Source organism: Salmo trutta, unplaced genomic scaffold (assembly GCF_901001165.1).
Source record: "Salmo trutta unplaced genomic scaffold, fSalTru1.1, whole genome shotgun sequence".
NCBI classification, from domain to species: Eukaryota; Metazoa; Chordata; class Actinopteri; order Salmoniformes; family Salmonidae; genus Salmo; species Salmo trutta.
The window spans coordinates 8167-25570 of record NW_021822495.1 but is presented as its reverse complement, the minus strand read 5'-3'; the positions used below and the strand labels follow the sequence as shown (position 1 = coordinate 25570).

At 39.1% G+C, this 17404-nt stretch overlaps 1 protein-coding gene across 14 annotated transcripts; it reads left to right on the top strand.

Annotated features, from left to right (window-relative positions):
* Nucleotides 1-1542: 1542 nt before the first annotated feature.
* On the top strand, nucleotides 1543-8850 carry LOC115182442 (solute carrier organic anion transporter family member 1C1-like). 14 transcript variants are annotated; one of them, XR_003873742.1, is made up of 6 exons: nucleotides 1556-1731; nucleotides 6606-6743; nucleotides 7018-7331; nucleotides 7430-7504; nucleotides 7867-8137; nucleotides 8402-8850. XR_003873742.1 is itself a non-coding variant. In XM_029744035.1 (4 exons), the coding sequence occupies exons 2-4, from the start codon at nucleotides 6740-6742 to the stop codon at nucleotides 8581-8583; spliced, it is 390 nt and encodes a 129-aa protein (XP_029599895.1). In that variant the 5' UTR covers nucleotides 1543-1731; nucleotides 6609-6739; the 3' UTR covers nucleotides 8584-8850. The 14 variants fall into 14 exon arrangements, 4 of the variants coding, with proteins under 4 accessions (XP_029599895.1, XP_029599894.1, XP_029599892.1 ...); XR_003873743.1 differs by having other exon boundaries at nucleotides 1557-1731; nucleotides 7018-7263; XR_003873746.1 differs by lacking the exon at nucleotides 7430-7504 and having other exon boundaries at nucleotides 1551-1731; nucleotides 7018-7263; nucleotides 7942-8137.
* The last annotated feature ends 8554 nt before the right edge of the window (nucleotides 8851-17404 follow it).

Here is a 17404-nt window from a genome sequence, read left to right as displayed (position 1 = left end):
GTGCATTTTACTGTATTGTATTTTTTTTTTACAGAATGAAGATTTGGTCTGAGAAACTATGCCGATTATAGCATGATAGCAATTTTTTCAAAGAGTCGCTCATTTATCACTTTCTTGCAGATATACAGTGCCTTCAGAAAGTGTTCATACCCCTTAACTTATTCCTCATTTTGTTTTCTTACAGCCTGAATTCCAAATGGATTAAATTATAGTTTTTTTTAATCATCTCACCCAGCTACAGACAAAACCCCATAATGACAAGGTGAAAACATGTTTTTGAATTTTTTTTCAAATGTATTGACAATGAACATACATAATAGCTAATTTACATAAGTATTCACAATACATGTTAGAATCACCTTTGGCAGCGAGTAAGCTGGTGAGTCTTTCTGGGTAAGTCTCCAAGAGCTTGGCACCCCTGGATTGTACCATATTTGCAATATCACAATATAACAGTACCAGTCAAACGTCTGGGCATACCAACTCATTTAAAGGTTTTTCTTTATTTTTACAATTTTATACATTTAGAATAATAGTGAAGACATCAAAACTATGAAATAGCACAATTGGAATCATGTAATAAGCAAAAAAGTGTTAAACAAATCCAAATATATTTATATTTGAGATTCTTTGAAGTAGCCTGAAGTTCTTCATGGTCGAATTGCTGCATTGAAACCTACTTATGGACGGACACCAATAATAAGAAGAGACTTGCTTGGGCCAAGAAACACGAGCAATGGACCTTAGACTGGTGGAAATCTATCCTTTGGTCTGATGAGGTCCAAATTTGAGATTTTTGGCTTTCAATGTGTGGTGTAAAGAATCAAGGGTGTTTAGTAGGGTCTACTCTTCATTATAAAACTATTTGTTCAATGGTTTAAAATCCGTCAGAAGCTGCTTTCAATTCATGGTGGCTCTGAATAAGTCTTGACTGGAGACAGAGCTTGTTTTGCCAAGGAAAGTGAAAAGGACTGAGGGAAAGTAAAATGGAAAATACATGGAAAGGAACATGGAAGAACCTCAAAGAACATTGCATTTCAAGATCATGTAACATCAAACATAACATCAAAATGCATCTTATATTCCAGCCCTTACAGAAAAACCACATGATTTCAACTGACATTTTATGTGAAATCATGTGAAAACCATGTGAAAATCATGCGAAAATCACATTTTCACATGTGTAGTTTAATGTAATCACATGTTGCTTTACATGTTATCACATTATCTTCACATAAGATTACATGAAAACATGTTTTTGGAACACTTCCCGTGTTCACATGTGAAATTGATGTGGTTTTTGCGTATCTGACTGGATAGGATGGGTGATTCAGCAGAGGACAGAGCGAAGCTGACCAGCCAACAGGAACTGTGTGTCCGTGACAAGCAGGCCACCAAACGCCCTGCAGTTCCACACTCAAGGTTCTTAATAATGCTTTAAAATGCACATGTACGATTGTGCATGTGTAATGGGTTGAAAACAAAGTCACTAAAAACGGACAATCCTTTATTATTCATTTCCCCCCCAATTTGTTTATGTATTTGTCTTCATTCATCTAAATTGTATTTTCTACATACTTTAGCGTTAGCAGTCCATCAGGCCAATAGTTGGCGCTGTTGCACTGTTGTAGCAGGAGAAACAGCAAGTTCTGGCCAAGCGCTCACCATTCTGCAGAATAAGGATCAGAACTTTACTGAGCTAAACTGGGTTTGTTCTTTTTACTATTACAGGTATGTAACAGAACTTCCAAATGTTGAAATATATACACAATATGTAATAACATGCTATTTAACAACTCTGTCAAGGTATTATCACGTTAGGAAAGGTCTTGTTTTGGCTTTGTGTCGAACTGAGTGAGAGAAGAATGTGATTTACATTGAGTGAGAGTATATGTTAGCTTGATGCTAGCTGAGGTAAAAAACGATTTACGAGTCAGAGACTATGTTTACTGAGTAGCTTACTTGTACTGGATTTTGTCTAGGAGATTTGTTATAAAGAATCCATTTGTTAGGGATTTCTGAGTTGGTTTTACATGTTATAGTTTTTTTTGTGTAAAATTGTGCTCACTAGCTGGTAAACTGGCCGAGCACGCTCAGTCTGGTGGACTTTTAGTGCATACAGTGTGAGAGACGATTTTCTGGAGGTGCCCCTATCTTAAAGCTGAATGTATTGTTGTCAGTTTTATATGGAGGTAGCGGTATATAGAAAAACATTCAGTTATGTTTTCATATATAGGTGTTTCTATTGTATGAATGTGAAATACTTTGTGGTTTTCATGTGAAACCATACACTAAGACAGGGTTATTTGTGGAAATTTTTGAGTTGTGCTTTAGGTAAAGTGCATTTATGTTGTGTAATTTAAAATGTGCACTTGTTTGATGTGAATATTTTCAAAGTACTAACAAGAAAATAGACAATTGAACAAGAGAAAAAAAACATTCTTCAGAATAAATAGATGGCGTAGCAGTTCAGACGTCCTGTCGTGTCCCGTTTATATATATATATATTTACATATTTTTTCTTCACTTATCTTTTTACATTTTTTTTAATTCTAAATACTCAACCTCAAAGCACTCTCCTGCAACCCGCCTCATCAATTTAAAAAAAAAAAGAAAGTATTATTTACCTCATCTGAATTCCACGACAGAAGCTAGCCAGAGGTTAGCCATTTTCACTGGCTAACGTTGAAGTTCAGCTAGCTACGGTTAGCTGTCCTCAGCTATCCATTAGCTCGAAAAGCTATCGCCAGTTTTTGTACAGCGCGACTCAGACCAGAGCATATCGGACCTATTCTCTCTCCTTTCCTCGATTTCTACCGCAGGCTCTGGACATTTACACCTGGATCTTGCAGCTAACTAGCTGCTACCTGAGTGACTATTGGCAACGTCGGTCACGGAATTAACACACACTATTACGGAGCTAGCTAGCTAGCCAGCTGAAGAGTTCCGTCAGCCACTCGTGGGCTATTCCTGAGCTAGCCAGCTGAAGTGTCTCCTGGGCTACAACTCACCTATCCTGACCCGTTTTACTGCCGATGCGGAGCCCCATTGGGTCTTCACGACTGGATCACCGACGTTATCTGCCCGAGGGAGTTGTCCAACTGGCCCCTCCGTCGCGACGTAACCTGATCGCCCATCTGCGGCCAGCTAATCGTTAGCTGTCTTTTCGGCTGCGATCTGAATAGGTCTGTCGGACACTTTTCTTGGGCCACTATAACTAACTATTTTGCCAACTTGGACAGGTCCCCCCTTCCACACGGAACCCCACTAACCCACAGACGGAAACGCACGAGGCGGCTAAAAACAGACCTCCCTCCCATCTTCCACCAGCTTGCTACCTATGGCCCGGCTAGCTGTCTGAATCTCACTGGACCCTCTGATCACTCGGCTAAGCATGCCTCTCCTTAATGTCAATATGCCTTGTCCATTGCTGTTCTGGTTAGTGTTTATTGGCTTATTTCACTGTAGAGCCTCTAGCCCTGCTCATTATACCTTATCCAACCTCTCAGTTCCTCCACCCACACATGCTATGACATCTTCTGGTTTCAATGATGTTTCTAGAGACAATATCTCTCTCATAATCACTAAATGCCTAGGTTTACCTCCTCTGTACTCACATCCCACCATACCTTTGTCTGTACATTATACCTTGAAGCTATTTTATCGCCCCCAGATACATGCTCCTTTTTCTCTCTATTCTGGACGTCACAGACGACCAATTCTTATAGCTTTTAGCCGTACCCTCATACTTATTCTTCTCTGCTCCGCTGGGGATGTAGAGGTGAATCCAGGCCCTGCAGTGCCTGGCTCCACACCTACTCCCCAGGCGCTCTCTTTTGATGACTTCTGTAACCGTAATAGCCTTGGTTTCATGCATGTTAACATTAGAAGCCTCCTCCCTAAGTTTGTTTTATTCACTGCTTTAGCACACTCTGCCAACCCGGATGTCCTAGCTGTGTCTGAATCTTGGCTTAGGAAGTCCACCAAAAACTGTGAAATCTTCATCCCTAACTACAACGTTTTCAGACAAGATAGAACGACCAAAGGGGGCGGTGTTGCAATCTACTGCAGAGATAGCTTGCAGAGTTCTGTCCTGCTATCCAGGTCTGTACCCAAACAATTTGAACTTCTACTTTTAAAAATCCACCTCTCCAAAAACAAGTCTCTCACCGTTGCCGCCTGCTATAGACCCCCCTCGGCCCCTAGCTGTGCTCTGGACACCATATGTGAACTGATTGCCCCCCATCTATCTTCAGAGCTCGTGCTACTAGGCGACCTAAACTGGGACATGCTTAACACCCCAGCCATTCTACAATCCAAGCTTGATGCCCTCAATCTCACACAAATTATTAATGAACCCACCAGGTACAACCCCAAAGCCGCAAACACTGGCACCCTCATAGATATCATCCTAACCAATGTGCCCTCTAATTACACCTCTGCTGTTTTCAACCAAGATCTCAGCGATCACTGCCTCATTGCCTGCACCCGTAATGGGTCAGCGGTCAAACGACCTCCACTCATCACTGTCAAACGCTCCCTGAAACATTTCAACGAGCAAGCCTTTCTAATCGACCTGGCCCTGGTATCCTGGAAGGATATTGACCTCATCCCGTCAGTAGAGGATGCCTGGTTATTTTTAAAAAATGCCTTCCTCTCCATCTTAAATAAGCATGCCCCTTTCAAGAAATTTAGAACCAGGAACAGATATAGCCCTTGGTTCTCCCCAGACCTGACTGCCCTTAACCAACACAAAAATATCCTGTGGCGTTCTGCATTAGCATCAAACTGCCCCCGCGATATGCAACTTTTTAGGGAAGTTAGAAACCAATACACACAGGCAGTTAGAAGCGCCAAGGCTAGCTTTTTCAAACAGAAATTTGCTTCGTGCAACTCCAACTCTAAAAAGTTCTGGGACATTGTAAAGTCCATGGAGAATAAGAACACCTCCTCCCAACTGCCCACTGCACTGAGGATAGGAAACTCTGTCACCACCGATAAGCCCACTATAATTGAGAATTTCAATAAGCATTTTTCTACGGCTGGCCATGCTTTCCACCTAACTACCCCTACTGCATTCAACAGCACTGCACCCCCCACAGCTACTCACCCAAGCCTCCCCCATTTCTCCTTCTCCCAAATCCATTCAGCTGATGTTCTGAAAGAGCTGCAAAATCTGGACCCCTACAAATCAGCTGGGCTTGACAATCTGGACCCTTTCTTTCTAAAATTATCTGCCCAAATTATTGCAACCCCTATTACTAGCCTGTTCAACCTCTCTTTCGTGTCGTCTGAGATTCCCATAGATTGGAAAGCAGCTTCTGTCATCCCCCTCTTCAAAGGAGGTGACACTCTTGACCCAAATTGCTACAGACCTATATCCATCCTACCCTGCCTTTCTAAGGTCTTCGAAAGCCAAGTCAACAAACAGATTACCGACTATTTTGAATCCCACCGCACCCTCTCCGCTATGCAATCTGGTTTCAGAGCTGGTCATGGGTGCACCTCAGCCACGCTCAAGGTCCTAAATGACATCGTAACCGCCATCGATAAGAAACATTACTGTGCTGCCGTATTCATTGACCTGGCCAAAGCTTTGACTCTGTTAATCACCACATCCTCATCGGCAGACTTAGTAGCCTTGGTTTCTCAAACGATTGCGTCGCCTGGTTCACCAACTACTTCTCTGACAGAGTTCAGTGTGTCAAATCGGAGGGCCTACTGTCTGGACCTCTGGCAGTCTCTATGGGGGTACCACAGGGTTCAATTCTTGGGCCAACTCTTTTCTCTGTATACATAAATGATGTCGCTCTTGCTGCTGGTGAATCTCTGATCCACCTCTACGCAGACGACACCATTCTGTATACTTCTGGCCCTTCTTTGGATACTGTGTTAACAACCCTCCAGACGAGCTTCAATGCCATTCAACTCTCCTTCCGTGGTCTCCAACTGCTCCTAAACACAAGTAAAACTAAATGCATGCTCTTCAACCGATCGCTGCCTGCACCTGCCCGCCCATCCAGCATAACTTCTCTGGACGGTTCTAACTTAGAATTTGTGGACAACTACAAATACCTAGGTGTCTGGTTAGACTGTAAACTCTCCTTCCAGACTCACATTATTTATATTTTAACTTTTAACTTTCTTCAAACTACAAATCTACCATTCCAGTGTTTTTCTTGCCATACTTTATTTACTTTGCCACAATGGCATTTTTTTGCCTTTACCTCCATTATCTCACATCATTTGCTCACATTGTATATAGTCTTGTTTTTTTTCTACTGCATCATTGATTGTATGTTGTTTTACTCCATGTGTAACTCTGTGTTTTTGTATGTTGTCGAACTGCTTTGCTTTATCTTGGCCAGGTCGCAATTGTAAATGAGAACTTGTTCTCAACTTGCCTACCTGGTTAAATAAAGGTGAAATAAAAAATAAAATAAAATAAAGAAAGCGCCAGAACTTTGCAGACGTAAACTTGTGTCCGTACTTTTTACTTTTGCAGGCCACCTCAGCTACACATGCACTCTGTCTGCACACGCATCCACGCATGCACATACACACGGACAAACACACACTAATGTTCTCTCTCTTGTATTTGTCAGCAGTTCATTGTGGCCCTGTCGTTCGCCTCCTTCACCAAAGCTCTGTCAGGGACCTACATGAAGTGTGCCATCACTCAGAGAGACACTTTGACCTGTCCAGCTCTCTCATCGGACTCATAGACTGCAGCTTTGAGATGGGTATCAACAATAACATTGAGTTGCTTGAGAATTAATGTAGTAAAAACTAGATACAGACTACAGTATGATCCGTTTTTCTTGTGGTTCAGAGTCTGCTCTCAATATTGTCCGGTTTTCTAGTTGTTCCTATTAATTGATTGACTGGCGTTTGTCCATGACTCTACTGTCAAACCCCTAACATTGTTTTATGTGCTGCTATGTTGTTGCAGCCTAGTATCCAAACTGATATGCCATTTTTAGTAAAAAAATAATAATTAAACGCGCATGGGTGCAGTTTCTTGTCCTCCTCGTTCCGCTGTGAAAGGACCGCACCAGCTCCGGTGTCCGAGGCGTCCACCTCTACCACAAAGGGACGAGTAGGATCAGGATGAACGAGGATGGGTCCGGAGTTGAAACGTCCCTTGAGCTCTATGAATGCCCTGTCAGCCTCGAGATTCCAGCAAAAACCTGCTTGAGTGAGGTGGGACAGGGCCGAATGTGTTCCGGAAGGGTTTTTGGAGAAGATCAGGATGTCGTCGAGGTAAACAAAGACGAACACATTCAACATATCCCTAAGAGTGTCATTGATCAATGCTTGAAAGAATGCCGGTGAGTTCGATATTCCGAAGGTCATGACTAAATACTCAGTGACCACTAGGGGTGTTAAAAGCAGTTTTCCACTCATCTCCCTCCCTGATTCTCACCAGATTTTAAGCGTTGCGGAGGTCCAGTTTGGTGAAGAATTGGGCTCCTAGGGCCAACTCCAAGGTGGCGGACATCGGGTAGGGGATAACGATTCTTGATCGTAATCCTTTTCAGCCCTCTGTAATCGATGCAAGGACTGAGGTTTGGGTCAGAGACAGAGAGACAAGGGATGCGTTTAGACAGGCAGCCCAATTATGATATTTTTTCCACTAATTGATCTTTTGACCAATCACATTACATATTTTCGCATCAGCTCTTTTTCAGAGCATATCTGATTGGTCAAAATACCAATTACTCAAATAAACGACTGAATTGGGCTGCCTGTCTTAACGAAGCCATAGAAACATGGACATGCTCCAACTGAAATGTTCCATCCTGTCAGTATTGATGTTGAATGGCATTAAATTCTATTTTTTTTGTTTTCTCCCATCCCCTGTAGGTTTGTTGAACATGAGTGGAAATGAAACTCCAGCACACTGGCAGCACTAAAGACGTGTGAGTATAACTTTTCCAGGTGAGGTGAACCTGCCTGTGGGTGCGGTGGGGATATTCCTGGGAGGTCTACTGATGAAGAGGTATAAGCTTGGCGTTGTGTCTGGAACCCAGCTGTCTTTCGTCACCTCCTTCATGGCCTACCACCTCCTCCTTCTGCAGTCTGGCACTAAGTGTGACAACGTTAAGGTGGCTGGTCTGACCGTGTCCTACAACGGGTAAATATGACATCTGATTGGTTGGTTGGTTGGTTGGGGGGTGTGTGGGTTCATAAAAACAAAAGTTTTGATCAGTGGAATATGAGGGAGAGTTAGACCAAAACACACATGGGCCTCTTCCTGGGCTCCCTCTTGTGGGAATATACAGTATGGTTGTTACTGAGCCAGGATTCCTGGCTATTTTGTCACTGTGCCTATGTCAATGATAGTTCAGACACAATTATTTAAACATCATTATTACCAGCCATTTTCTCTGTCCCCCAGGTCCCCTGGTGTACGATGGCAGCCTGTTGACAGAGTGTAACAGAGACTGCTCCTGCTTGGCTGGGGAGTGGGACCCTGTGTGTTCAGACAATGACATCACCTACACCTCCCCCTGCCTCGCAGGCTGCTCCAGCTTTACAGGTTACGGCAAGAACACGGTACCAATACTATTAATGTACTGAGTGTACAACACATTCACAGGGATGCTGGCCCATGTTGACTCCAATGCTTCCCACAGTTGTGTCAAATTGTCTTTTGAGTGGTGAACCATTCTTCATACACACGGGAAACTGTTGAGCGTAAAAAACCCAGCAGCATTGCAGTTCTTGACACAAACTGGTACCCCTGGCACATACAACCATGCCCTGTTGAAAGGCATGTAAATATTTTGTCTTGCCCATTCACCCTTTAAATGGCACACATACACAATCCATGTCTCAATTGTCTCAAGCCTTACAATATTTTTTTAAACCTTTCTCCTCCTCTTTATCTATACTTATTTAAGTGGATTTAACTAGTGACATCCATAAGGGATTATAGCGTTAACCTGGATTCACCTGGTCAGCATATGTCATGGAAAGAGCAGGTGATCTTAATATTTTATACACTCAGTGTAACTCATTGGCACTGACATAAGTTATTTTCAACCATTAACTGGGGCCTTGTTGAGGCCTTATCTAAGTAAGTAATTGCTGATTGACAATAAAGTATTATTTTGATGTATGGGAAAAAATATGGTATGCAATTCCTATGTAGAGAAGGTTCTCTCTGGTAGTTGTTCAATATGACTTCAACTTTTACAGGGCACTCTTTTTTACTTTTCTTTATTAACAAATATCATCAAACAAAAGAGGAATAGTCACATGCAAACAAGCGTACTAACAAACTATTTACATTGCCAGGAATCCTAAACAAACAAATCATATTCATTAAGACTACAAGTTTTAATTGCCTTTTTGTTTTTCATTTTAGTTAGTGATGCCATATTGTTTAAACTCATTTATAAAGTGAAAAAGGTTAGGTTTTGAATTAGGCCATTTGCATTTGTGAATATGAAATGTACCTAGTATTATTAGCAGTTGAATTAAATATGCTACATCTTTATCTTCGTCAGAATTTCTGAAATAAATCATTATATCAAAACCATTAAATAGTACAACCGGCCCTATTTATTTTGTAACAAAATTCTGTATGTCAATCCAAAACATTCTGCTATAAATACAGGTAAAAAACAAATGCAAAAATGGTCTCCTTTTCCATTCCACAGAAATCACAGTTATATTCAATATTCAGCTTGTGTCACGCCCTGACCATAGAGAGCCCTCGGGGTTCTCTATGGTGTTTTAGGTCAGGGCGTGACTAGGGGGGTTTCTAGGTATTATATTTCTATGTTGGTGTGTGTATATGGTTCCCAATTGGAGGCAGCTGATAATCGTTACCTCTCATTGGGGATCATACTTAGTGTGTCCTTTTTGTCCCACCTGCGATGTGGGATATTGTTTTGTGTGAGTGCCTATGTGCGCTACGTGTTTCACGATCGTTATAGCTTTGTTGTTTTTGGAAGTTTCACTATTATTAAAATGTGGAACTCTACTCACGCTGCGCCTTGGTCTAATTATTCATACGACGGTCGTGACAGCTTGAATCTTTCCAAAACATGTTTCACAGGATAAATTCTATGTAACATTTCAAATGAAACTTCCTTTACTTTGTTACTGATACAATATTTGTTAGCAATTTTCCATGCTTTCCCCCATTGTATATCACCATAGATATCTGACCAAAAGAATCTTGCTGAGAGAATTGTAGTATCATAAACAATATTCCTAATCTGTTTATTACTACATTTATTTTACATTTACATTTTAGTCATCTTATCCAGAGCGACTTACAGTAGTGAATGCATACATTTCATTTCATACATTTTTTATTTATTTTTTCTGTGCTGGCCCCCCGTGGGAATCGAACCAACAACCCTGGTGTTGCAAACACCATGCTCTACCAATACCAATGCCAATGAATATATTTTCATGTAAATCTGTTACATCAACCACAGAGGAATTTAAGAGAGACAACCCGCCCCTTGGAATCGCATCAAAAACAATTGCATATTCTTTCGGGGTAATTGGAATTTTAAACTTATCAAGAAATTCCCCATATGAGAGTAGATATCCATCCTTATTCAGTAACTGACCAACCAAAATAATTGTATTCTCAAACCAGTTATAAAAAATACTTATTTTTAAATAATATATCTTTGTTCCATAAAAAGTATTTGTGTTTATACGCTAACATCCAATCTAGAATTGTCTGCTTATGGAATTTGGCCAACTTTACTGGGATTTTATCAATATCAAAATTACATCGAAGCAAAATTCTAAACCACCAACAGAGTCAAATAAATACTTAGGGAAAACATTCCAAATACTGTTCTGGTTCTTAACATACTTCAGAATCCATTTTTTTTTAAACATTTATTTTAAATTTATTTAAAAATATTATTTGGAGTATTGAAATCTAAAACCTCAAGACCTCCTTGTTCTTGGGTATTAGTGAGAATATATTTTCGTAGATAGTGAGGCTTGTTCCTCCAAATAAAATGATAAAGAATCTTATCTAAGGGGGTAAGCCAAGTGATAGCGAGACATAAACCAATATGGATAACCCTTCAGCTTTGGAAAATAAAACCCAACCGTATAACGAAATATCTCTCATCAACCAGAGGTTCAATTTCTTCTTTGTTTTCTCAATAATGGAGTTAAAGTTCAATTCACTCCTTTGTTTTTCATCCTTGGATATAACAACTTCAAAATAAGTAACCTTATCTTTAATTGGGATACCATATACTTCCTGTAAAACACAATCCATGAGTGGAAATAAGACTAACTTATTGATATTAATTTTCAAACCCGAAACTAAGGAAAAGTCTTCAATACAGGAAACTGCTTTAGAAACCTCATTCCTGTCTCTTAAAAATATGGTGGTATCATCAGCCAGTTGACATAGTTTAAATTCCTTGCCAAGTGCTGAAACACCATAAATTCCCTTTCTTGATATGAAAGGCCATAATTTGAATAACCAATAAAAATACAAATGGACTAATTGGGCAGCCCTGCCTAATGCCACGGCCAATATCAAATCTTTGGGATCTCCCGCGAGCTAATATTACAGAGCTAGTACAACCACTATATAAAGTTTGGACTGCTTTCAAAAAATAGTCACCAAACCCCAAAAAACATATTGCTTTGAACATAAACTCATTTTCTACAGTGTCAAAAGCTTTATAAAAATCAACAAACATAAGAAAACTATCATCAAGGATGAGGTCATTATAGTCAATCATATCTAAGATCAACCTGATGTTATTACTAATGTGTCGAGCATGCATAAAACCAGATTGTTCATCAATTATATGATGCAAGCCTCGTTTCAACCTCTTAGCAAATACAAGGGCAAATCATTTCCCATCATTATTCAACAGGCTAATGGGTCTCCAGTTGTCTATATAAAGAGTATCCTTATTATGTTTGGGAATCAAAGTAATTACACCTTGCTTTAAGGAAGCCGGTAACTCCCCTTTTTCTATTGATTCTTGAAACATAGCAAGAATGAAAGGAATCAATTTATCATTGAATGCTTTATAAAACTTTCTTATTAAACCATAATTTCCAGGGGACCTATTGTCCTTAAGGCTTTTAATACAGTCTTTTATCTCAATTTCAGATAACGCATCATCACAAAAATCCCTGAAATCATTATCTATCTTCTTAGCAATGTTTGCTACATTGTCTAAGAAAAGATCCATATTAGAAGTTGGCTGGGCTGATGTATACAGATTCTGATAAAACTGGGCAACATGCTGAGAGATTTCTTTTGGATTTTCATTGGGAGTATTATTAATCATTAATTTACATATGGAAGTCTTTTCGCCTGCCTTTTTTTCTAAATTAAAGAAATATTTTGTATTTTTCTCTCCCTCTTCCATCCATTTTCGTCTTGATCTTACAAACGCTCTCCGGGCCTTTTCCTCGTAGATACAGTCTAACTGCATTTGCAATGATGATAGCTCCAGAGCAATTTCTTTCCCCATTGAAATAGCTAAAAGCCTTAATCAAATTTCATTAGCTCCCAGTAACTTCCAAACGTATTGATAACACAGGCACAATTCCAGTATTTATCATTAATTCCTGCTACTTCCTTCTTAAATACTTAATTCTCTAGTAAAGTCTTGTTCATTTTCCAGTAACCTTTGCTAACTTTTTTTGTTGACAAACCATGCATATTTATCTTTATTGAGATCCCTTTGTGGTCTGTTAAAATCGATGGTTCAATCGAGACTGTATCAACCGTGTCAGCCATATCTTCAGATATCAGCCAGAAATCAATACGGGATGGTATAGATAAATCTTTAGTACACCATGTAAACATAATCTTATCTGGGTTCTTATGTCTCCAAATATCTAGAACACCTAACCTTAGACATATATTCCTTATCTCACAAACAGAATTGCTATCCTTAGGAGGCCATCTATCTAGATTATCATGTAATACTGTATTAAAATCTCCACCCCATATTACTTTAGCCAATGGGAATTTAGACATAATTGTACTTTATTTTCCTCTCAATGTCTCTAAATAAAATACAGTTACTTGACTTGTTATTGGCAGCATAAGTATTTGCAACAATGAATTGAACATGGTTGACATCTACCAATAGTATAATCCATCTCCCTGTATTATCTGCTTCATGACTCAATATATGACCCTTAAAGTTGCCTTTTAAAATAGCTTCACCTGCTGACCGATTAGTACCAAATGAAAACCAAATATCATTCCCCCATTGACACTCCCAAAACGCAGTATCTGTGGAACAGGCATGAGTTTCTTGAATGAAATAAAAGTCGGCACTCTTACCCTTACAATACAAAAATAAAGATTTCCTTTACAAAATATTACGGATTCCCCTGGCATTAATAGAAAAAACAGAAATGGACATTTACTATCACAGTGACTATATGAAGAATATTAAACTTGTATACGTTCACATGAATCAGGGTCTCACAAAAAGAAAAGTTCTTACTAGTTGCAAATAAAAACAGTCCTTTGAACCACGCAAGTGGTTGGCCTAAATTATATATATATATTTTTATATATATATTTTTTTATACAATTGCAAATAACATTGTACCATAGATTGGTAAAAACGAATAGCCATCCGTGAGGATGCGGACGATGTTGTCCTGTAGCTGGCTCATTGATGGTTCACTTCTCAGCTTCTTTGGAAGTTGCTCCTTGGTTGGGGTATTCGGGTATGAATCACATTCACCCCCCTTTTTTACACTGCAAGCATATGAGTGAGTTTCAACAATGCCTCTTTTCTCCTTGGAAGTTTCAACATCCATTATCTCAGCAACAGTTTGGTCATGTCCTGATTACATGCTACTAGCTATGAAGACGTTAGCAGGCTAACTTAACTACACACGCTGAAACTTTTCGATAGCTGAAGATGGCGGTCAGTGCTGATCATTTGTTTTGCGAGCTGAAGGAATTATTGGATTTCCTTACCCAATTATGACCATTGGATTATTTATATGGTCATAAAACCCTTTATGAATATGGTTTAGTTTATTTACCAAAGTAATTGATTACTTTCTGCAAGTTATTCACCTCTAAAACGAAGTTTGCGACAACACAACACTAGCCTGATAAGCTAGCTAGCTCAAAAACTAGCTTGTCGAACGTACATGGAAACTGCCACGACCGGAACCAAAAGGAAAGAAATGGAGAGATAGTCAGATGGACAATTAACCACTAAAGATAGTATGATTTTGGGTCCTCCTCTTCAGAATGTAACTGTGGGGGGAAATACTGCAATGGGTGATGAAAATGCGGTGAGCACGGACAACAATGCTCACATCTTGCGCCCCTCCAGTCCCCAGCTCAGGCCTTTACCTTATGACCCCGGCACTCCAGTCAAGCCCCAGGGGAAAAAGATGAGAGGCGAAGAGGGTATTTCACTTCTTGAGATGCAAAACAATATTGTAATGCTTTTGACAGCAACGATAGATGAAAGGGCAAATGGCTTGGAGGTCATGGTTAGGGTGAATACGATGAAAATTGAGGCCATTAAAAAATCTGTTGACTTTATCTTTGGAGAAGTGAAAACCCTCAAAAGTGACATGAAGAAAGTGGAAGTTATCTGCCAGGAAAATGAAAAGAAGGTGTCTGAACTCGAACAAAAGGTGAATGAGGCGGAGAGATACCAGCGCAGGTGGAACCTGAGGCTCCATGGAATTCCAGAGCAGGCAGGTGAGGACATCAAATGCAGAGTTGTTGACATCTGTGGAGCTGTCATTCCCAAATCAAAAGCCAAACTTCAGGAAAATGTAGACATCGTCCATCGTTTGGGAAGACTTAAGGATCATGACATGAGACCGAGGACAACCATCATCCGGTTCACCAAGAGATCTACGCGGGATCTTCTTTGGAGGGGAGCAAAGAATTGTGAATTCCTCATCAAACAAAAATTGAGGTTCACGGAGGATCTGACCTCAGCAGACAAAGTGACAAGAGAGAAACTGTGGCCGATGGTGGCTGCAGCTCAAAAGGCAGGGAAAACTGCATTTTTTATCGGTGCCAGAGTGATCATCGATGGGAAAGAAATGCGGCCAAATCAGAACATTTGAGTGAGAGCCAGAGTCTAACTCGGACAGAACTGTCAGGCCAAAAAACTGTTTACCAGGTGAAAAGCAGCCTTTTATTATAAAATGTACACAAACACTTGAATGAGAAAAGGCTGACCTGAGAACTGGTAAACTAAATACTAACTATAGGTGAATAACTGCTTATTGTAAAGTATACACAATGTGTCCCCCTTGTGGGAGTAACAATACTTTGGTAATTTTATGACCAATATTTTGGGGGGTTTGTTGTTATTGGAGAGGTTAATAATGGGATGGAAATCCTTTTGAGTTACATATCCTTAGGAAAAGCTTATATTAGCATAACAAGGTTGTTGGTTGAAGTTTATGTCTTTATCTCTTTGTTCAATTAATGTCAGGGGTATTCGTCATTTACTCAAGCGTAAGGCTATTTTCCTGTATTGCAAACGGTTTAATGCAGACTTTTACTTTTTACAAGAGACTCATGCTTGTTCTTCCGATCTATTTTTTGGGAAAAATCAATGGGGTAACGATATCTGGTTATCATATGGCAACAACCACTCTGCAGGTGTAGCAGTTTTAAGAGGTGCATTTAAAGGGAAGGTCATCAGTAGTAAGACTCACCACTCTGGACGTTGGTTAATGTTAACAGTAAATTTCAACAGTGAAATGTTTTTATTAGGGAGTATTTATGCATCCAACAACAAACCAAACAGGATATTATTTCAAGAATTTGAAGAAGAAATTAATAGAGTTATAGGTGTATTTCAGGATATCAAAATTATCTTAGGTGGAGATTTTAATTCTGTATCTAATGTGATGATTGACAGATATCCCCCTCCTAACAGATCCTGCATAGTTAATCCTGAGTTTAATAACCTATGTCTTGGTCTTGGATTAGTCGATATTTGGAGATCTAAATATCCTGATAAAAAGGAATTCACTTGGAGTAACAAGGACATGTCCAGACAGTCAAGAATTGACTTCTGGTTGATTTCTAATTCATTAGATAATTCTGTAATCAAGGTATCAATTGAACCATCAATTCTTACTGATCATAAAGTTATATTCTTATCTTTAAATATGAATGGATCTGAAGTTAAACCGAATCGGAGTTATTGGAAACTCAATAGTAGACTGTTGGAAGATGATCATTTCAAGATGGATGCCAAAGATATTATACAAGACAATTGGAGGAAAGCCCAACTATTTAAGTCTTTTGGTAAATATTGGGAATTAATGAAGTATGAAATAAGACAAACAGCCATGAAGAGAGGTAAAGAAATTGCTCACTTTATTATAATTAAATATTTAATGTTTTTAAGGAGGCAATTGATTTAGGGGTCCTGTCTGTTTCTATGACACAGGGCCTAATTTCTGTAATACCCAAAACAAACAAAGATTCTATGATAGAAAATTGGAGACCAATCACATTAATGAACAATGATGGAAAGATACTTGCATCCATCTTTGCAGAAAGACTTAAAAAATGTCTTGACCAAATCATTGACGATACCCAGTCTGGTTTTATGAAGGGCAGACATATATGTAATAATATTCGACTAGTATTGGACTTGATAGACTACAATGAGCACATTATGGAAGATAGCTTTATTTTATTTGTAGACTTTTACAAAGCATTTGATACAGTTGAACATAGTTTTTTTTGTTGAGACTCTTCATTTTTTTGTTTTTACAGTTAGCAAGTTACAGTTAGCAAAGATCAGAATGAAAGGGCCAACTTAAATGTCTCTCCTATTGTAGAGAAAATTGGAAAGAGATTTAACTCCTGGTTATTAAGAGATCTTTCTTTATCTGGACGTGTACTTTTAACAAAATCTGAAGGTCTGTCCAGATTAGTTTATACCTCCCTTGCCTTGGATGTTCCTCTGTCAGTAACTAAAATAGTTGATACGAAATGATTTAACTTCATATAGAGGAATAAACCACATTATTTTAGAAAAGCGGTAATATGTAGCACCCAAGGTGAGGGAGGGTTGAATGCTCTGGATTTTTAAACCTCATAATATTTAAAATTAAATGGATGCAAAACTATTTAAGAAATAAGGATTGCATCTGGAATATCATCCCTAATTTAATATTCCAACAAATTGATGGTCTCGAATTCTTACTCAAATGTAACTTTGATGTGGGTAAAATCCCTATTAAGCTTGCAAACTTTCATAAACAAGTACTTCTAACTTCGAACCTCATGTACAAACACAATTTATCCCCTAATAGGTATACAATCTGGAATAATAAAGACATCAAATACAAAAACAAGTCTTTGTTTTTCCAGAACTGTTTTGACAACAACATCATTTGGGTTAAACAATTACTG